Source organism: Grampus griseus (assembly GCF_964374135.1).
Source record: "Grampus griseus genome assembly, chromosome: 6".
NCBI lineage: Eukaryota > Metazoa > Chordata > Mammalia > Artiodactyla > Delphinidae > Grampus > Grampus griseus.
Window position 1 is genome coordinate 36,170,592 of NC_139000.1, and position 22,986 is coordinate 36,193,577.

General features: G+C 41.3%; 1 protein-coding gene across 2 annotated transcripts in view; it reads left to right on the forward strand.

Annotated features, from left to right (window-relative positions):
* Positions 1-320: 320 nt before the first annotated feature.
* Positions 321-22,986, forward strand: part of GNE (glucosamine (UDP-N-acetyl)-2-epimerase/N-acetylmannosamine kinase) — a 40,537-nt gene continuing 17,871 nt past the window's right edge. Inside the window, exons 1-3 of one of the 2 annotated variants that reach the window (XM_082656344.1) lie at positions 321-476; positions 6,393-6,595; positions 19,899-20,350. In XM_082656344.1, the coding sequence (XP_082512470.1) occupies positions 6,432-6,595; positions 19,899-20,350 (616 nt within the window). In that variant the 5' untranslated portion in view covers positions 321-476; positions 6,393-6,431. The remainder of the gene's footprint in view (positions 477-6,392; positions 6,596-19,898; positions 20,351-22,986) is intronic. The other variant, XM_082656343.1, reaches the window with a different exon arrangement.

Sequence of the window (22,986 nt, forward strand, 5' to 3'; positions counted from 1 at the left end):
GGTCGACCCCGAGACGACCGTATTGTTTTGGTCATGCCTATGAAATGACTGCGTGGCTGGAAGGCGTTAAGAAATTGCATCTCGGGCCCAAGGCCAAAACAATTGCCTCGTGCGGCGCTCGGCTTCCGAACTTTCGCGTGGCACGCAAACGAGCCCCTCAGGGGCGGGACACTGGCCGGCCGCCCGGGGCTGTGCCACGACCACGGAAGGCGCCACCCCGCCCCGGCCTCCTCGCACAGCCAATCGCAGAATTCGTCCCCGCTTACGTAAGGCACGTCGGCAGATTCGGGTGGGAACGCAGGGCGCGCGGGGTGTGCGGGGTTGGGGTCGAGGCGCGTCATCGCCCGCGGGGCCGAGTGGCGGAAGCCAAGGGGGCGGTCTCACACCAGCCTGCTTTACGGCGTGGCGCTCAGCTCTTGTCCACGAGGCCCGGCGGCGGCAGCGGCAACGCGGGAGGAACGGAGGATCGGCGCCTGGTGAGAACCGCGCGCCCGCCGGGGACTCGGGGGAGGCGGGCTCGGGGAGCGCAGCCTCCGGGCCCGCACCCTGAGGCCTCAGCTCCCCGGCCAGAGGCTCCGCACCCGGCCCGAGGCTCCGCACCCGGCCCGGGCCTGGCTCTGTCTCCCGCGGGCCTGCACGCCAGGGCCGCTCTTTAGTTCCTATGTGGGCTCAGCCTTTGGCCCGTGGAGCAGACGGGTTGAGTGCGGGCTCCGGGCGAATAACGGAGAGTGGGGCGCGGGGTGTTAGAGGGAGGCCAGCTGCACTCCATCCCACCGGCTGTCCTGAAAGATAGCAAGCATCCCGTCACGGAGGTGTGCAGGAGAGGGCGGAGAGCTCCGTGACGGACAAGTGGCCCCGGGGTGTAAAGGGTTGGACTGAAAGATCATCTTGAGGGTCTGCGCCCCACCCTGACTGTATTCTGAGTCTGGGCTTTCTTGGAAGCTTGATATGCGTTTATTTTCCCTCCAAGCCGGAGCACACTTGTAAAAAAGCACGAAAAAGTTTTTTTTTTTTTTTGGAATTCTAATGGAGAAGAGGGGTGGGGTACAGCTTGGCATTTAGAGATAACTGGTTAACCCGGTTGTGGGAGCTCAGGAAGAAGTCACACCAGAGTATAGCTCAGGATAGAGTTGTGAATTTCAGACCCTCCTGATTCCTGTGTCATCCCGTCTGCACTGAGGGAAGAGTGATATATCATATGTTCCCTTCATTTCCATGGTGCCTGGCAGGACCAGGCATAAGGAAGGTTCTCACTCATGGGTGTTTATGAAATGAACAGACACAGGCAAACACTGGATATGGGCACTATCTTGAATGCTGATTTGGTGTTTGGTTCTGGTAATTGTTAACTGTGATTTGGGGCAAGTAAATTGGTTTTCACTGTACCTCATTGTGCCCATTTGTGAAATGGGGCTAATAAGATAGGGCTGTGAGGATGAAGTGAGTTAATGCTTGTGAAGCTCTTAACACAGTGCCTGGCAATTGTTTACTTTGATGGTTTCCTCTGCTCAGAGACTGCTTGAGCCAAGTGTTTGTCTTTTTCTATAGTTGAGTGGGACAACAGTATTTATTTTTCTGGACAGGGTCACTCACCTTTTGTCAGTATTAATAATGGTCAGTCTTGAGTTGAGAGAATGCAGGTTTCTCAGAGATTGCCAGTGAGATCAAGGTGAAGTTGTATTTTTCGGGTATTTTTCTGGTTTTAGTGGCTCTGGTTACTAACTATTAGGGAATTGAGTGAAATGGATGTAAATATCCAATCCATCTGCTTTCTGAGCTTTAGGCTTTAAGGACTGTGGACAGTGCAGCTTCAGTGTCCATTTAAAAGATTTCTTGTTTTTAATAAAATATTTCAAATATGCTGAAAAGGGGGCTTCCCTGGTGGCACAGTGGTTGAGAGTCCGCCTGCCGTTGCAGGGGACCACGGGTTCATGCCCCGGTCCAAGAAGATCCCACATGCCGCAGAGCGGCTGGGCCCATGAGCCATGGCTGCTGAGCCTGCGCGTCCGGAGCCTGTGCTCCGCAACGGGAGAGGCCACAACAGTGAGAGGCCCGCGTACCGCAAAAAAAAAAAAAAAAAAAAAAATGCCGAAAAGGACAGAACAATACGACACTCTACCAATCATCAAGATTGAAGACATATTAACATGTTACCATGTTAGTTTCAGACCTCTACTTATGTTATTTTAAAAATGTTTACATAGACAACAAAAACCCTTTAGGCCCTCTTTTCCTTTCCCTTCCCTCCTCCTTCAGACGTAACTACTTTCCTTAGTTGCTGTGTAATTTTATTACAGATCAATAAACAACATACAGTAATGTTTTACATATTTTAAAAAATGGCCCTTTTTTATCTAACTTTTTAGAACTTTCTGTTTTCCTCTAATGTTATGTTTTTGAGGTTTATCAGTATTGACACATTTAGACATAGTCCATTTGTTTTCATTGCTGCCTAGGATTCCAGTGTGTAAAGAAGCTAGTTTTATCTTGTTTTACATTGCACTTTATGCAACTTAAATCCTCCTATCATAGTTTAAGTCCATTATGTCACATTTATTCATTCCATACTGATCATGGAGACTTTGGTTACAGTTCTTAGTATAAAAATAGATCCTTGGGGGGCTCCCCTGGTGGCGCAGTGGTTGAGAGTCCGCCTGCCAATGCAGGGGACACGGGTTCGTGCCCCGGTCCGGGAGGATCCCACATGCCGCGGAGCGGCTGGGCCCGTGAGCCATGGCCGCTGAGCCTGCGCGTCCCGAGCCTGTGCTCCGCAACGGGAGAGGCCACAGCGGTGAGAGGCCCGCGTACCGCAAAAAAAAAACAAAAATGGATCCTTGGGCATGACATTTTAATGGTTTTTTTTTGTTTTTTGGGGGCGGATCTTCCCAGACCGGGGCACGAACGCGCGTCCCCTGCATCGGCAGGCGGACTCTCAACCACTGCGCCACCAGGGAAGCCCAGGCATGACATTTTATACAGAACAAATAATAATGTATACTAGGCGGAGAAAGAAAATTTGTTAATTTTGTTCCTGGTGCTTCTCTTTGGGAAAGTGAACTGGTAAAGATCTATTATGTGGCCAGGTGTCATGTACTAGATTGTAAGTTCCTAAAAATCAGAGGTGAGGTCTTTCTCAGCTCTGTCTCTCAGTTTTTGTTTTGTTTTGTTTTGTTTTTTGGCCATGCCACGTGGCATGTGGGATCTTGGTTCCCCAAGCAGGGATCAAACCCCCGCCCCCTGCATTGGAAGCGTGGAGTCTTAACCACTGGACTGCCAGGGAAGTCCCTCTCAGTTTTCTTTACAGTGCTCTGCACAGAGTCAGTTCTCAATAAGTGTTTGTGACATTGGTCATTTTTACTTCCAGGGCTCTCATAACCCTACATATATTTGAAAAGTTGATGGCCAGCAATTTTCAAAATTGCACTTTTAGGTTTGATATTTCTAATGCCTTTTAACTTTCCCATTTTACCACTTAATTCAGAAACATAATTAAGAGCAGTTAAAAAACAAGGTATGCAACAACAGTGTAGTATAAGTTACTAATTGCATGATACACACTCTATGTATTTATAAAATATATTTGTATTTATATGTGTGAAGAACTGTGTATTGTATACGCATAGTTTATCTGCAGAAGGATAGATAAGAAACTAGTAATTCTAAGCATTCAGGGAGAAGAACTACATGTCTGGGAACACAGATGAGAAGACGTTTTGCTCTATAGCCTCCTGTGCCTTTTCAGTTTTAAACCATGTGAATGTACTACCTAATAAAAAAAAAGTTAAATAAAATTTTTTTTTTTTCTTTTTGCTGTACGCGGGCCTCTCACTGTTGTGGCCTCTCCTGTTATGGAGCACAGGCTCCGGACGCGCAGGCCCAGTGGCCATGGCTCATGGGCCCAGCCGCTCCGTGGCACGTGGGATCCTCTCGGACTGGGGCACGAACGCGCGTCCCCTGCATCGGCAGGCGGACTCTCAACCACTGCACCCCCAGGGAAGCCCAAGAATTCTCCTCTTAACAAAGGATTTTTACCATTATTATTTTTTTTCCTAAGATTTAACTTTATTCCTTAAAAAAGTTTTGGCCTTAGTAACATTGTTTTATTTTTCATAGTTTGTGTATATGGCTACCTTACTTTCAGTTTTGGTATAATAACCTTTGAGTTACTTGGTAAATACTAAACATTTTAGAATTGCCCAATGGAAAGTTTACTATTCTCTTAAAATAAATACAAATTTATCAACCATGAATGATTTGCTTTGCCTCACCCAGCAAATTAAATATCACCAACAATTTATTCAGCTCACATTTAATGATGAGTGGGAAAAGATTTATGTACAAGAACACTTAGGACAACTGTTTTTGGAAAAATATTTTTGTCTCTTTGGTTAGGTAGTGCTTAGATCTCACAAATACAACTCACTTGACAGAATGCTCGCTTCACTATCTTACAAATGCTTTCCATTGGGTGGAATTAGCTCTTACTGGAGATTATAAATTCTGAATGGGCCTAATGATGGGCAATTTGTGTGATTATAGAAGTTCTAGCCTACGAGAGATGAGATATCAACAGCAGAAGGCTACTGACGAGATTTCCACTGAGTTTCAGAGTCTGCCCTGATTGAAAAGGCAGCTTCCCTTTTATTGGCATCCTTACTCAAGCTTCTCTGGATTCCTGATTGCAAATTCTAAATATTGATACACTTCCAGAGACATAAGCATTGAGATCAGTCCGTGAAGTGAAATTTTACATTGATATAAGGAAGTTTTAAAAGCTCCTTGAAACATAGCTCTTATCCCTTGTCCCTGGTTTTTACTTTTTGAAAGGAGGGTATAGAATTGTGGGGGGATGGGTGGGCAAAGGAGTTGAGCAAAAGTATATGTGTATATTATGGGACCACAGTGCTCAGAGGGAGGCAGCCACGAAGAGGGGTGGAGTAAGGAGGAACTGAAGTTTACGCGAAGGCTTTCCAGAAGAGATGACACTTAGCCTGAGTTTTAAAGGATGAGGAAGAATCCAGGCAAGAGGGAAAGGAAGTTTTAGGTAGAGGAGCTTGCATCTACAAAGGCACAGAGATATGGAGACCCACTGGTTGAACTGCAGGCACTTTGGCATGGCTTTGGTTCAGAGTGAGGATAGTTGTAAGGGGACAAATGGTTGGAAGGATGAACTAGGTCCAGATCAGCAATTTGCAATTTATCCATAGGTGGTATATCCTGTTTAGCAATGTAATCAGATTTATAAACTTTGGAAAGATCACCCTGAAAGTTTTTGGGAGGCAGGGCAAGACTAGAGACAGGCAAACCACTTTGACAGCTGTTAGAATAGCTCTGACCTAAGATCAGGGATTGGACTAGGGGATGTTCTGGTGGGTGGGGATGGAGAGGAGATTGATTTGAAAGATATTCATTCCGGAGGTTGAACTGACAGGACTGAGGAGGTACAGGGTGAGGAGCAGAGAAGACAAGGATGTCAAGGCATTTGGATGAATGGAAGTTCATAACAGAGTTAGAGAATAAGGAAGGAGGAACAGGTTTGGAAAAGAAAGTGAGTTCAGTTTGGGACAGTGACTTTGACATGCCTATGGGACCGGAGATAGCTGGTAGGTATTTGGAGTTGTCAAGTGTGTAGGTACTGGCTATGGATGCTAATGAGGCCTTGAAGGTAGGGGTTTTTGTTTCATCTTACTCATCTTTTCCTTAGCACTAATCACAGTGCTTTGTATATAGTGTGTAGCATGAGGGTGAATAGCTCACATTGCTTATAGGATGTGATCTTGAATGTTGGGGAAGTAATTTCCTCTCTTAAGACTTGTGTTTTTCTCTTTCTGTAAGTGGGGGAGTTGAACTAGATCAGTGGTTCTCAACCAAACTTTCGCTCTAATCTTGTATGTTGGGATCAATTGTGAGGAATGGCAAGTAATTTTTAGTTAATAATAAAGAGCTGATGTTTGCTTGCCTTTTAAATGAGAGTTGATTTATATTAAACTCTTTTTAAATTGCATTCCAGCATGCTTTCTTAAGAGAAAAGGGTGGAGTCATAGTTGGTCTGCTGGAATTTCATAACTTGATATACCAGTGGGTGTGTCACACAGAAGCGGGGTGGAAAAGTTAAGAATCACTATACTAAATGGTGCTTAAGGACTTAAGACGGCAAAATTTTACGTTTATATCTAGGACCTATCATTCTGATTATAAAGAATTTTTATTTTTTGTGTCTATAATGTCTTTTTTAAATTTATTTTTTACTGAAGTATAGTTGAACTACAATGTTGTATTAATTACTGCTGTACAGCAAAGTGACTCATTTATACATATATATACATTCTTTTTCATATTCTTTTGCATTATGGTTTATCATAGGATATTAATTTTTATTTTTGCAACTTCAGGAACTCTATTTTAAGAACCTCTCAAAAAGAAAACAAGTCATGGAGAAGAAGGAGAATAACCGAAAGCTTCGGGTCTGTGTTGCTACTTGCAACCGTGCTGATTATTCTAAACTCGCCCCAATCATGTTTGGCATTAAAATGGAACCTGAGTTCTTTGAACTTGACGTGGTGGTACTTGGCTCTCACCTGATAGATGACTATGGGTAAGATGAAAGCATTTTCTTATGATATTCTTCATTGCAACACGATGTACCGGTGAGAACTTTGGTCTTGGAGCTGTGTGGACCCGGCTTCAAATCCCAATTCTACCACTTAGTTTTTAGGTAGCCTTGGAGAAGTTGCCTAGCATCTCTGAGCCTCAGGTTCCTCAGTTATAAAATGGAGTGAAAACTTGTGTTGTAGGTTATTGTGAAGAATGGAGATAGTGACATAAAGTATCTATACAGGGATGCTGCCTGTTAGATGGTTGGTAAATTATAGCTATTATTATTATTACTTTTATTTGGTATTACATCCGGAAATGCCATTTATAAATATATGTTGTGTGACTATAATGTGATTCTATGTAATCTGTTTTGTGAGTTCTAATGCTAATCCTATATTAAAAATGCATATAAAGTAGTAGATATGGAACAAGATTTTAAAAATCTAATTGATCCACAAGATAAAGTAGAATTTTATAATACCGTTACCATTAATTCTTACTTTGGTGACATTAGGTTTGTTATTGATCACACTCTAAATATGAAAAACGAAACTTGGGAAATCTTTGAGGGAGCAGGTGTATAAACCAAAGGTGAACATTTTGTTACATGTAATAAAGTGGTATTTAGTACACCCTTGTGGCGTGAAAACATTAATGCAGCCTCCAAAGTATTGAATATGAAAGAAGCTTGTGTTAAGGTAAAATTGTCTTTTTAAATATCCTTTAACAATAAGATAATAACAGCAAAAACAAATAAAAACCTGCCCCCCAAAACCAGTTTAGCAATTTGCTCTAAGAAAATACTTTTAAAGACAAGAGAAGAAACTTATGGAGCGCTCAAAAGTTCACAGATTTTTAAAATGTGAAATGAATTCTGGCTGTCTAAGAAAATCCACTTGGGTTTTCTTACATTATTGAACAGAGATAGGACAAAGTAAAGGAGAAATTTTAGCTAGAGCCTGAGGGGAAAGTCTAAGTGTGTTCTTTTACTTCTGTGAGAAAAGTTTGGCAGAAGACTAGTCGGGGAGAGGCTTTCAAGGAGATTGTGGTAGGTTTCTTATCTGCCTACCACAGTAATTAAGCGGGGAAGGTAGTATTTGTCAGGTGAGACTGCTGAAATGGAAACTTGACTAGTACTTAATGGAAATGTATGTCTACAGTGCATTCTAGCACAAGAAATTTGTTGCTTCTGGGGAGAAGAACTGGATAACTGGTAAAACAGAAGTGAGAAGTAGCCTTTTCACTGTACAAGCTTTTGTATCTTGAGTTTTGTTTTATTTATCTATTTATTTGTTTATTTATGGCTGTGTTGGGTCTTCGTTGCTGTATGCGGGGCTTCTCTAGTTGCAGCGAGCAGGGGCTACTCTTTGTTGTGGTGTGCGGGCTTCTCATTGCGGTGGTTTCTCTTGTTCCGGAGCACGGGCTCTAGGCGCGCAGGCTTCAGTAGTTGTGGCACGCGAGCTCAGTAGTTGTGGCTCATGGGCTCTAGAGCACAGGCTCAGTAGTTGTGGTGCACGGGCTTAGTTGCTGTGGCATGTCCATTCTAAATGTCATAGTTTGCATCTACTAACCCCAAACTCCCAGTTCATCCCTCTCCCTCCCCCCCCCACCCCCTAGGCAACCACAAATCTGTTCTCTATGTTTGTGAGTCTGTTTTTGTCTTGTAGATAGATTCATTTGTGCCATATTTAATTTAATTTAATTTAATTTATTTGGCCACACCATGCGGCTTGTGGGATCTTAGTTCCCCAACCAGAGATTGAACCTGGGCCGTGGCAGTCAAAGTGCCAAGTCCTAACCACTGGACCACCCGGGAGTTCCCTGAATTATCTATTTTTTCTTGATTCAGTTTTGGTGGGCTGTATGTTTCTAGAAAGTTGTCCATTTCTTCTAGGTGGTCAAATTTGTTGGCAAATAATTTTTCATAGTGTTCTCTTATGGTTTTTTGTATTTCTGTGGTATCATTTGAGATTTCTCCTTTTTCCTTTCTTATTTTGTTTATTTGGGTTCTCTCTCTTTTTTTCTTGGTGAGCCTGGCCAGAGGTTTGTCAATGTTGTTTACCCTTTCAAAGAATCAACTCTTGGTTGTATTGATTTTTTTCTATTTTTTAATCTCTATTTTATTTATTTCCTCTCTGATCTTTATTATTTCCTTCCTTCTGCTGACTTTAGGTTTTGTTTGTTCTTCTTTTTCTAATACTTTTAGGTGGTAGGTTAGGTTGTTTATTTGAGGTTTTTCTTGTTTTTTTGAGGAAGGCCTGTATTGCTATAAACTTCCCTCTAAGAACTGCTTTTGCTGCATCCCGTAGATTTTGTATGGTTGTGTATTCATTGTCGTTTGTCTCACGGTATTTTTAAATTTCTGTTTTGATTTCCTTATTGACTCATTGGTTTTTTAGTAGCATGTTGTTTAGTCTCCATGTAATTGTTTTTTTCTCATTTCTTTTCCTGTGGTTGATTTCTAGTTTCATGCCTTTGTAGTCAGAGAAGATGCTTGAAATAACTTCTATACTTTTAAATTTGTTGAGGTGAGTTGTTTTTTGTTTTTTTTAAATATTTATTTATTTATTTTTGACTGTGTTGGGTCTTTGCGGCCGCACCAAGGCTTTCTCCACTTGCAGTGAGCGGGGGCTACTCTTTGCTGTGGTGCGCGGGCTTCTCATTGCAGTGGCTTCTCTTGTTGTGGAGCACAGGCTCTAGGGGTGTGGGCTGCAGTAGCTGTGGCATGCGGGCTCAGTAGTTGTGGCTCATGGGCTCTAGAGTGCAGGCTCAGTAGCTGTGGCACATGGGCTTAGTTGCTCCACGGCATGTGGGAATCTTCCTGGACTAGGGCTTGAACCCGTGTCTCTTGCATTGACAGGCGGATTCTTAACCACTGCGCCACCAGGGAAGTCCCGAGGTGAGTTTTGTGCCCTAGTATGTGGTCAATCCTAGAGAGTGTTCCATGTGCACTTGAAAAGAATGTGTATTCTGGGTTTTTTGGATGTAAAAACTGTCCTGAAAATATCAGTTAAGTCAAACTTGTTCTATTGTATCATTTAGGATCTCTGTTGCCTTATTGATTTTCTGTGTAGAAGATCTGTGCATTGATGTGAGTGGGGTGTTAAAGGCTCCTACTATAGGGCTTCCCTGGTGATGCAGTGGTTGAGAGTCCGCCTGCCAATGCAGGGGACACGGGTTCATGCCCCGGTCCGGGAAGATCCCACGTGCCGCGGAGTGGCTGGGCCCATGAGCCATGGCCGCTGAGCCTGCGTGTCTGGAGCCTGTGCTCCGCAACGGGAGGGGCCACAACAGTGAGAGGCCCACGTATCGCAAAAAAAAAACCCAAAAGTCTCCTACTATTATTGTATTCCCATCAATGTCTTCCTTTATGTCTGTTAATATTTGTTTTAAGTATTTGGGTGCTCCTGTGTTAGGTACACATATGTTGACAAGTGTAAAATCCTCTTCTTGTATTGATCCTTTTATCATTATATAGTGTCCTTCTTTATCTTTCTTGATGGCCTTTGTTTTAAAGTCTGTTTTGTCTGATATGAGTATTGCAACTCCTGTTTTCTTGTCATTTCTGTTTGCATGAAACATCTTTTTCCATCCCCTCACTTTCAATCGATGTGTGTCCTTTGCCCTAAGGTGGGTCTCTTGTAGGCAGTGTATTGTTGGCCCTTGATTTTTAATCCAGTCTGCCACTCTGTGTCTTTCATTTGGAGCACTCAGCCCATTGACATTTAAGGTAATTATTCATACATATGTATTTATTGCCATTTTAAACCTTGTTTTCCAGTTGATTCTGTGTTTCTTCTTTGTTCCTTTCTTTTTCCTTTAATGGTTTGATGATTTCCTTTTCTTTTATGCTTGTGTTTTCTTCTTTTTGGTTTTGTGAATCTGTTTTATGTTTGTGATTTGTGGTTGCCCTGTTTTTCAAGTATGTTAACCCCTTCCTATATTTGCTTGCTTTAGACTGATAGTCATATAGGATCAGACACATTCTTAAAAAAAAAAAGCAATCTACATTTTCTTACTCTCCTTCCCCACATTTTGTGATTTTGATTTCCTTTTTTACAACTTCACGTTTATCCTTTTGCCGTTCCTTGTGTTTATCGTCACTTTCACAAATAGGCTTTTTAAAAAAAATCTGTATATTGGCTTAAGTGATTTACTTTCCTACTGTGATTTCCTCCTTCCTATATCTTCTTGCTTCTTTTCTATTTAGAGAAGACCTTTCAATATTCCTTTTAGGGTAGGTTTAGTATTGCTGTATTCTTTTAGTTTTTGCTTGTCTGAGAAATTCTTTATTTCTTCTCCTAAATGATAATCTTGCTGGGTAGAGTATTCTAGGTTGCAGATTTTTCCCTTTCAAGACTTTGAATGTACTTTGCCACTCCCTACTGGCCTGCAGTGTTTCTGTAGATAAACTAGCTGATAGCTTTATGAGGGTTCCCTTGTAATTAACTCTTTGTTTTTCTCTTGCTGCCTTTAGAATCCTCTCTCTAACTTTTGCCATTTTGTTTTGTTTTGTTTTGTTTTTTGTTTTGCGGTACGGGCCTCTCACTGTTGTGGCCTCTCCCGTCGTGGAGCACAGGTTCCGGACGCACAGGCTCAGCGGCCATGGCTCACGGGCCCAGCCACTCCGCGGCATGTGGGATCCTCCCAGACCGGGGCACGAACCCGTGTCCCCTGCATCGGCAGGCGGACTCTCAACCACTGCGCCACCAGGGAAGCCCCAACTTTTGCCATTTTTATTATGATATGTCTTGGTGTAGCTCTGTTTGGGTTCATCTTGTTTGGGACCCTCTGTGCTTCCTATATCTGGATATCTGTTTCCTTCTTTAGGTTTGGGAAGTTTTCAGCCATAATTTCTTCAAATACATTTTCAATCCCCTTTTCTCTTTCTTCTTCTTCTGGAATTCCTATTATACATAGATTGGCATGCTGTATATTATCCCATAGGTCTCTTATATTGCTTTCTTCGTTTTTTTGTTGTTGTTGGCTTTCTGTCTGCTGTTTTGATTGGGTAATTTCCATTATTCTATCTTCCAAATCACTTACTCTTTCTTCTGCATTATTCATCCTGCTATTCTTTGCTTTTAGCTTAGCTTTCATCTCGGCAAATGAACTTCCTAATTTTTCTGGGCTCCACCTTATAGTTTTTAGTTCCTTTTTACAGTACTCTGCATTTCTGTGATAGCCTTTCTTAATTCCTTCAGTATTTTCATTACCTCCTTTTTGAACTTGGTGTCTGTTAGACTGAAGAGGTCTGTTTCATTGTTTGTTCTTTCAGGGGAATACTCTTGGTCTTTTAACTGGGAGTGCTTTCTCTCCTTCTTCATTTTGCTTATATTTCTTTTACTCTGTGAGTTTAGGTGGAAAATTATCTACCCTGGTCTTGGAGGGCTATTTATATGTGGCAGCGTCCCTGCATAGCTTGTGTGGATTTAATTTTTTTTGGCGTGAGGGCTGTTTTTAGTTTGGATGCTTGCCATCTCTTTCCTCAGCATGTGCTCACTGTTATCCCCTTGATAGGGGGTGTGCAGGTGTACGGCCCGTGTGCGCTCCTGGGAAGGTGGGGGCAGCGGGTGGCGCCTGGTCGAGGGATTCTTGGCAGCAGTGGCAGCAGGCCACGCACGCTCCCAGGAAGGTGGGGGCAGTGACCAGCGCCTGCTCACAGGACCCTCAGCGGCAGCAGCGGTCTGTGCCTGCTTCTAGAGTCCGAGATGGTAGTGGAGGCTCTCGCCTACCCCTGGGGCTCATGTAGGCAGTGCCCTGCCACTGGCTAGTGTGTGAGCAGAGAAAGAAGCTCCTATGGCGGTCCCGCCCGTCTCCTTGTGTGCCACCCAGCAATGGCACCCTGCCTCTCTGGCGGGCCCAGGCCTTCTCCCATACGACACCCTAGTCCCCTCAGGCTGTCTCCACGCAGCCAACCCCAGTCCTCTCCCCGGGGAGTGACCTCTGAAGCCTGAGCCTCAGCTCCCAGCCCCCACCCGGCCCAGCGGACCAGCGTCTCAGGCTGGGGAGTGTCGGGCAGCAGCACTGACATTTGGTGCAGGTCTCTCTCCCTTCTACCCTCCACAGGCCGGTTGCTGTGCTCTCTTCTGAGGCTCTGAAGTTCCCCCTCCCATCCCGGCTGATCTCCCCACCAGTGAGGGGACTTCCCAGTGTGTGGAAACCTTTCCTTTTTTTACTGGTCCTTCCCAGCGGCGCAGGTCCCATCCTGATTCCTTTCTCTCTTTATTTTTCTTTTTTCTTTTGTCCTCCCCAATTACATGATTTTCTTGCCCTTTTGGAAGTCTGAGGTCTTCTGCCAGCATTCAGTAGATGTTTTGTGAGAATCGTTCCACATGTAGATATATTTTGATTTAAACATTTTGATATGTATTTTCTGTAATATCTTCCATAAGATGTTACGGAAAAACCCAAATGAACTTTTTGGCCAATCCCATATTTGTGGAGAAGGTGAACTCCACATCCTACTCCTCCAGTTTGATCCGATCTCAGCACATTTTTTTAAGAGGCTAGGGATGTTTCTAAACATCCTACAGTTCATGGGTCAGCCCTCCACGACAAAGAATCTGTCTGGCCTAAAATGTCAATACTGCTGACATTGAGAGACCTTGCTCTATGGTATTTCCCCCACAGAAACATGAAGAAAATGATGGGAACAATGTTGTATTTTGGTCTGAAAGGTTGGCTTAATCATTAGCTAAGTGACTTGCTCTCCTAGTAAGGTTAATGTCAAATAGGTGGGATTCAAATTCATGCTTAGCAAAATTGCACATGACTTCATGACTCCATGACTTGGTATTTCAGGAATGCTTGAGAATTTTAAAGTCATGCATGCAAAAATCTGCTGTACTTTCTTTTCTGTGTGTGTAAGTAAATAACCTTCTTTCTCTCTCTTCTTTCTCTCTCTCAACACACAGTATTTAACACAGATAGAGTGCCCTGCACTGTGTGCTCAACTGGTGCTCATTGCATTGTGAAGACTTTCCCAGACCAACTAGTTTCTCATTTAGAGAGGGTTAAAAATGACTGTCGTAGACTCAGAAGGGTTAATATTCTAATAACTAAAGGAAGTTGTGCTGGATAGAAAGTGAAAATAAAAACAAATTAAGGTGAAAAACTTAGAATAAGACTGTCAAACATGCTAATTAATTGTGGAGGTGGGAGTATCTTCTCTGGAGGAATTGAGTAATTTTTAAGTCTAGTTGACTCTAACAGAATAAGTATCTTCAGCACAATTATGCATAACTTTGGTATCTCAAGACAGCAGATAGTTGGCACTCTTTATGCAGCTGTCTGAGCATTTTTCTGCAGGAAGAGACATGGTAGGGGGACCATCCCAAATGTAAAAGCTGAGGAGAAAACTTAAATCCCTCAAGGATCAGATTCCTTCTGCCATTGGAGAGGTGAAGTTTGAGAACTGCTAATCATATTTCTTTATACTTTTAATATGCAACAGCACAAAGAAAAATAATCAGAAAACAACAACCGATAGATCATTCAACTGATTTTCATCTAAGAATGATGCTTCCAAATTAGAGACAAGGTTATTTAAGAGGAGGAGGAGAGATACTATCAGTAAAGATTAATGAGAAGATTGGTTGTGGTGGTGTGGGTACCATGACAGCCCCTACTGCTGTGAAGAGGTTCAGTTTGGGGACTTAAGACAAATGCACTGGATCAAGTCTAATTTCATTTAGAGATTATATCGGTGGCCTAGTTTTGTTACAGTCCCATAGTTTTTGAAAATGTTCAAGTTTGGCAGCAGTTCAGACTAAATACTTAAAACATGTTTGTTTAATACATGTTTAATACAGAACTTAGTTTAAAAATAAACTCAATATTTCAGTTTAATTCAGGGCTTAGCAAATTCTTCAAGTATATTTGGTGTTATGGGACATAGTGTTTTGTTTTTTGAGATGCTATTTCAAGGGAATTCTGATTCTGATTCCTGATTCAAACAGTTAGGTATGAACATTCTGTAGGCGGGACAGTCTCAGAATTAAAGCTATGTTGCAATCTTAGAAGAAATACTGGCCAGAGGTTTCCAAATTTGGTAAAAAAACAAACGAAAAAACATCGATGTACAGATCCAGAAAGGTCAACAACCCCTAACAGATAAATACTAAGAAAACTACCTGTAGACAAAATCATAGTCAATTTGCTGAAAACAAGAAAATCTTGAAAGCAACAAGACAAAAATTACATTTCTTACAGGGGAACAATGATATGAATGATAACTAACTAACTCACTGTCTGACAGTGGAGGCCAGAAGACAGTGGAGCATCTTTAATGTGCTCAAAGGGGGAAAAATAACTCCTGTTAACCCAGAATTTTTTATCTGTGAAAATATCTTTCAAAAATAAAGTTGAAGAGAAAAGCTAAGCAAATTATCACCATCAGGTATATACTACAAAAAAATGCTAAGGCAGATTCTTCAAACTGAAGAGAAATGATACCTGTTGGGAACTTAGATCTACAGAAAGGAGTGACTAGAAATGGTAAAGTACATGCATATATATAAAAGAAAGAATGTCTTTAAAAAATAGACCTAATTTTTTAGAACAGTTTTAGCTCTAACAGCAAAATTGAGCAGAAGGTACAGAAGTTTCCCGTATACCTCTCTTCCCCTATACATGCATAGCATCCCCATTATCAACATCCCCTACCACACTTCAGTGGTACGTTTTTTACAATTGATGAACTTCCACTGACACACTGTTATCACCCAAAGTCCATAGTTTACATTAGGATTCAGCTTGGTGGTGTAAGTTCTCTGGGTTTGGACAAATGTATAATGGCGTGTATCTACCATTATAGTATCACACAGAGTCATTTCACTGCCCCCCAAGTCTTCTCCTCTACCTATTCATCCCTTCCCCCCAACAGTCTCCTGGCAATCAGTGATGTTTTCACCATTTCCATAGATTTTTGCCTTTTCCAGAATGTCATATAGTTGGAATCACATATTATGTAGCCTCTTCAGATTTGCTTCTTTCATTTAGTAATACGCATTTAAGTTTCCTTCATGTATTTTCATAGCTTGATAGTCATTTCTTTTTTCACTGAATGATATTCCATTGTGTGGATGTATGATAGTTTATTTCTCCATTCCCTTACTGAAGGATATTTTGGTTGCTTCCAAGTTTTGGCAATTATGAATAAAGCTGCTATAAACATTCATTTTGCAGATTTTTGTGTGACATAAGTTTTCCGCTCGTTTAGGTAAACGAAGGAGCATGATTGCTAGATCGTATGGTAAGAGCATGTTTACTTTTGCAATAAACTGCCAAACTGTCTTCCAAAGTGGCTGTATCATTTTGTATTCCCCGCAACAGTGAATGAGAGTTCCTGTTGCTCCTGTTGCCAGCATTTAGTGTTGTCAGTGTTCTGGATTTTGGCCATTCTAATAGGTGTGTAGCAGTATCTCGTTTTAATTTGCATTTCCTTGATGACATAAAATGTGGAGTATCTTTTCATATGCTTATTTGCTATCCTTATATCATCTTTGGTGAGGTGTATGTTAAGGTCTTAGGCCATTTTTATTTATTTTTAAGTAAATTTATTTTTTTTCATTTTTGGCTGTGTTGGGTCTTCTTCGCTGTGCGCGGGCTTTCTCTAGTTGCGGCGAGCGGGAACTACTCTTCATTGTGGTGCGCGGGCTTCTCATAGCAGTGGCTTCTCTTGTTACAGAGCATGGGCTCTAGTATGGGCTTCAGTAGTTGTGGCACTCAGGCTCAGTAGTTGTGGCGCGCAGGCTCAGTAGTTGTGGCGCACAGGCTTCATTGCTCCGCAGCACATGGGATCTCCCCGGACCAGGGCTCGAACCCATGTCCCCTGCATTGGCAGGCGGATTCTTTTTTTTAAAGTGAAATGTGATTTATTTCAATGTTTTTTTAAATTTATTTTTTAATTTTTGGCTGTGTTGGGTCTTCGTTTCTGTGTGAGGGCTTTCTCTAGTTGTGGTGAGCGGGGGCCACTCTTCATTGCGGTGCGTGGGCCTCTCACTATCGTGGCCACTTTTGTTGCGGAGCACAGGCTCCAGATGCGCAGGCTCAGTAGTTGCGGCTCACGAGCCTAGTTGCTCTGTGGCATGTGGGATCTTCCCAGACTGGGGCTCGAACCCATGTCCCCTGCATTGCCAGGCAGATTCTCAACCACTGCGCCACCAGGGAAGCCCAGCAGGCGGATTCTTAACCGCTGTGCCACCGGGGAAGCCCTTTAGCCCATTTTTATTTTTATTTTTATTTATTTATTTATTTTTGCAATACGCGGGCCTCTCCCTGCTGTGGCCTCTCCCGTTGCGGAGCACAGGCTCCGGACGTGCAGGCTCAGTGGCCTTGGCTCATGGGCCCAGCCACTCCGCGGCATGTGGGATCTTCCCGGACCGGAGCACGAACCCGCGTCCCCTGCATCAGCAGGCGGACTCTTAACCACTGTGCCACCAGGGAAGCCCCTTTAGCCCATTTTTAAATCGGGTTTTTTATTGTTGAGTTTTAAGCTTAGGGGTCAAACAAGAAATCCTAAGGGAAATTAGAAAATGTTTTGAATTGGATAATAAATATTGCAGTATATCAGACTTCCCTGGTGGTGCAGTGGTTAAGAATCCACCTGCCAATGCAGGGGACATGGGTTCGAGCCCTGGTCGGGGAAGATCCCATGTGCCACAGAGCAACTAAGCCTGTGCGCCACAACTACTGATCCTGCGCTCTAGAGCCCATGAGCCACAACTACTGAAGTCCGTGCACTGAGAGCCCATGCTCCGCGACAAGAGAAGCCACTGCAGTGAGAAGCCTGCGCACTGCAATGAAGAGTAGCCCCTGCTCACTGCAACTAGAGAAAGCCTGTGCACAGCAACGAAGACCCAATGCAGTCAAAAATAAATAAATAAATTTAAATTAAAAACAAATATTACAGTATTTCAAAATTTGTGGGTATAGATTAAGCAGTGCTTATGGGGAAATTTATAGCTTTAAATACTTACGTGAAAAAAGAGAAATTTAGAGTCAAGGATCCATTTCCACTTTAACAAACAGGAAAAAGAAAATTAAGCCCAAAGTAAGTAGAAGGGAGGAACGGTAGAGTGGAAATCAATGAAATGTAAGAGTAGATTAAACAGTAGAGAAAATTAATCGAGGCAAAAGTTATTTCTTTAAAATAATAAAATTGACAAGCTCCTGCAGAACAAGAAAAAGGGAACACAGTATTTACCAATATAGGATAACAAAGAGGATATCATCTTGATGTTACAGCCATTAAAAGAATAAAAGGAGAATATTAGGCCAGTAAATTTGACAGTCAATTTAGATGAAATGGACAAACTCCTTGAAAAACACCACTTACCAAAATTGACAGAAAAAAATAGAAAATCTCGATAGCTCTATATTAAAGAAATTGAATTCATTATCAAACACTTCCTATAAAAATAACTTCCTACCAAGTTGGCTGCACTTTTGAATTCTATCAAACTTTTAAGATCCTATATAAACTTTTTCAGAAAATAGAGGAGCCATGAGACTTCCTAGATTATTTAATAAGGTCAGCATAATCCTGATATCAAAACCTGAGAAAGACATTATAAGAAAATTCAGATCAGTATCCCTCATGAATTAGACATAAAAATTTTAAACAAAAAATTAGCAAATCATATCCAGCAATATACAAAAACAGATAATACGTCATGACCAAGTGGGTTTATCTCAGGAATTCAAGATTGATTTAACATTTGAAAATCAATTAGTGTGATTCACGTATTAACAGAGTAAAGTGGGAAATCAAATGGTACAGATGAACCAGTTTGCAAGGCAGAAATAGAGACACAGATGTAGAGAACAAACTTATGGACACCAAGGGGGGAAAGTGGGGGTGGGATGAATTGGGATATTGGGATTGACATATATACACTAATATGTATAAAATAGATAACTAATGAGAACCTGCTCTATAGCACAGGAAACTCCACTTCACTGTACAGTAGAAACTAACACAACATTGTAAAACAACTATACCCCAATTAAGAAAAAAGGCGGTGGGTGGGGGGACCAACACATTCATCTCAATAGATATTAAAAAAGCATTTGACAAAATTCAACAACTAGTTATGGTAAAACCTTTAGCAAACTTGGAATAGAAAGGAAATTCCTCAGTCTGATAAAGACCACCTGTGAAAAACCTATAGCTAACATAAAATTTGTGCTTTTCTCCAAAGATTGGTAACAAGGTAAGGACATCCACTTTCACCCTTCTCTGTGTACTGCATGTAACAGCCAGTGCAATGAAACGAGATATAAATAAAGGCACAAGATTGTCTTTATTTACAGATGACATCATAGCTTTTGTAGGAAAATCCAAAGGAATCTATAAAATGACTACTAAGGCATCAGTATGATGTATGTAAAGAATCCTTCATGATCTGAGAAAATATAGTGTTAAATGGATTAACTGGATTACAGAATTGTACTATGATGTGTTCTCAACCATGTTGAAATACTATGCATAAAACGGCTAGAAAGAAATCAAAATGGTAATAGTGATATTGCCGAGTGGTAGGTTTATGCATGATAATTTTCTGTGTTTTCCAATTTTTAAACAATAAATGTATATTTAGAAAAAAAAGTCGGATCTTTTAAAATCTAGTCATAACAGGCAGGAAACTTTAAGGCATTGAGAATTGCTGTTGTTACTGAAGCATGAAACAGACCTGAAACTGCATTTCACAGCCAATTTAAAAACCTACATTTTCACCCCAGTCAGAATTATGCTGCATTAATGGTAACATACAAAGAGAATTCAGGAGATAATTTCCATCATTCAGAAATTTATATTATAGTGACATGTCAGGTATCCTGGTTCCATACTACTTTTTTTAATGAGCTCTGCTTTTATAAGTAATTTTTTTCTATTAAGTAGCATATTTCTTTTTAAAAATTTATATATATTTTAAAAAAGAAAGAAATAGTTGTGACCACTGTAAAATTTACTCTCTCTTTTCCTGATAAAAACATTCTCCCTCCAATATTTCTCCCTCCAGGTGCTCACTGAAGGGGGCACAAGTGAGACCTCCCAGGTGCGGGATGTGTTGATCTGGGTGGTGGCTAGAGGGGTGTTTGTGTAGAAAAATTAATTAAGTGATCTGTATATTTATGGTCTGTGCTTTTATTTTTGTGTGTAAGTTACACTTCAGTTCATTTATTTTAACAAGGAAATTTTGTGAAATATTTCTCCCTTCAGGGTTAATGTTGATGTTTTTATAGCCCTGTACTTAAGAACATGCTCTCACATTGTTATTTCTCTCCTGCTTTAGAAACACATATCGCATGATTGAACAAGATGACTTTGACATTAACACCAGACTACACACAATTGTCAGAGGGGAAGATGAGGCAGCCATGGTGGAGTCAGTGGGCCTGGCCCTTGTGAAGCTACCAGATGTTCTTAACCGCCTGAAGCCTGATATCATGATTGTTCATGGAGACAGGTTTGATGCCCTGGCTCTGGCTACGTCTGCTGCCTTGATGAACATCCGAATCCTTCACATTGAAGGGGGGGAAGTCAGTGGGACCATTGACGACTCTATCAGACACGCTATAACGAAACTGGCTCATTATCATGTGTGCTGCACCCGAAGTGCAGAGCAACACCTGATATCCATGTGTGAGGACCATGATCGCATCTTGTTGGCAGGCTGCCCTTCCTATGACAAACTTCTCTCCGCCAAGAACAAAGACTACATGAGCATCATTCGGATGTGGTTAGGTATGTATCAGACTTCATTCAGTCTAATGGTTGCTTTTGTCCGAAAGTTCGGGTATGCTTCTGTCCTTTGGAAACTACTGTGGGTAGAATGTTCCATTAGCAATCAGAAGGCCAAGGTTTTTAGTTCATAGATCTCGCCCAATGGTATGACTTCACCTCTCTGAGACTCACCTTTTCTATAAAATAGACTTAATGGATTGAATTTTTTAAATGGAATGCTTTTAATCCATTAAATATAATGTTATAGGTGAATATTAGTTACAGGAACCGATCCTGATATATCAAAAAGGAAAAAAAAGCAAGCTATAAAATTATACGTATAATGATACATTTTTATAAAAATAGTAACGTAGAAAGGTCGGTAAGTATGTGCACCAAGTCATTTATAATATTCACTTCTGGTTAGTAGAATTAAGGTTTTTTTTTCCTTTATTTTGCTTTTTAGCTCAATGAAACAAATTGTTATTTTTAATTTTAATGCCTTTCTTATGGGCTTGTTGGAATACTCAGATGAGATAATGGATGTTGAAAGCAGTTATAAGGGATTATGATTATTATTAAAAAGCAGAAGTCATAGTTGTACCATTAGAGATTGTTACCTCTGTAAGTAAGCCTTAAGGTCTGAAATCTTCAATGATCAATGATCTAGATTCCTGGAAATTATTTTTGCTACTCAGAGGCAAAGAAAATAGGTTTACACACGATGTCTATTAGTTAATTTATAGTGAGAGTACTATTTAGAGGGCCAATCAGGACTAATCGTCTATTTAGGTATTTAGGACTTTCCTCTGTGAAGAGGTAGATCTGTTGAATAATGAAGTTAATAGTAAATTAATTTGGTGATTGTGTAATCAAAGTGATTGTGTATATTTTAAATCCAGATCACATTAGAACAGGAAATAAATTGGGTTTTTCTACTATATAAGTTAATCCATTCTATATATTTCTTATCCTTGGACAGATTCATAGCTATCAGGGAACCTGTCAAGATAATGCTGATGGAACAGGCTTCTGTCTCTTCAGTCTCCCCTTTCTGCATGCTTCTAAGTAAACATTCTTGCATTCTGTTCTGATTATAGTGTTAGCTCACTATGTCTTCTGAAAAACTTTGTATTTCTGAAAAACTTGTAATGAATAGAAAATAACCCTTATAAAGCAGAATACAGCAAAATTGTACTTGCAGGGCTTAAGGTTCTCCTTGGAACCTTTTAAGCAGTTTATGAAAAGAAGAATGACGAAATAGCAAAAACTAGATTTTTTTTTAAACCAGTGGGGGGGAAAAAGACATTGAGCCAAAGCCACCTGTCCCTGGCAATAATACCTTTTGTGCAAAGCCTGTACCTGCTTCTCAACCTGCAATTTCTGACGTTATCCTTCTGCTTATAAGAAAAATAGTATTGAGTAAGCCACTCAGAACATGCAGCTTTGTAACCAGAACATTAATAAATAACAGTCCTAATAAAAATATTAGCAAAGTTAAAAAGACATGTTACATTCCTAATATTGAAAGAAATACCACAGTAAATATAGAACTTTTTGACCCAAAACCAGGTAATGGTACCGTAATGGAAACGGTTGTGTGGAAGGGCTGAAGCTGCTGAGTTCTGGAGACAAAGGCAGATAAATGTCAGAAGTCATACATCGAGGACCAGGTGCAGGCTTTGCACAAAATGTATTATTGCCAGGGATGGGTAGCTCCAGCTCATCGCTCTGTGTTTTCTTTTTCACTGTTCTTTTTTACTACTTTGAACAAAAATTTAGTAATTATATCCCCAACCCACCCCCAGTTTAGAACATGATATGGGACCAGTCATTTTTTAAAATAAAATTTTGGAGCCTGTAGTCTTTTAAATCAAATACTACTGAAGATTCTTAGTAAAAAATTTCTGTTACCATTAAATCATAAAAAGTAACTGCTGGGCTTCCCTGGTGGCACAGTGGTTGAGAGTCCGCCTGCCGATGCAGGGGACACGGGTTTGTGCCCCGGTCCGGGAAGATCCCACATGCCGCGGAGCAGCTGGGCCCGTGAGCCATGGCCGCTGAGCCTGCACGTCTGGAGCCTGTGCTCCGCAGCGAGAGAGGCCGCAACAGTGAGAGGCCCATGTACCACACACAAAAAAAATTAATAAATTTAAAAAAGTAACTGCTACTGATTGAATTTGGATTAATGATAAACATAATTCATGATAAAGTTGATCATTAAAATTAATATCACAAATAAATATATTCTTTCATTAAAAATAAGTGAGTAGGGGGCTTCCCTGGTGGCGCAGTGGTTGAGAGTCCGCCTGCCGATGCAGGGGACACAGGTTCGTGCCCCGGTCCGGGAAGGTCCCACATGCCGCGGAGCGGCTGGGCCCGTGAGCCATGGCCGCTGAGCCTGTGCGTCCGGAGCCTGTGCTCCGCAACGGGAGAGGCCACAACAGTGAGAGGCCCACGTACCGCAACAAAAAAAAAAAAAAAAAAAAAAGAGTAGAAGAAAACAACAAAACAAACAAAAAAATAAGTGAGTAGAGCTCATCTTCAGTTTTATAGGATAATATAGGCCCTGTTGCAGAATTCTTTGTGTTATTTGGCATGGCACTGTCCATCCAAATCTTTTACACTTTACATTTTTGCTGAGGAACTGTCCTTGG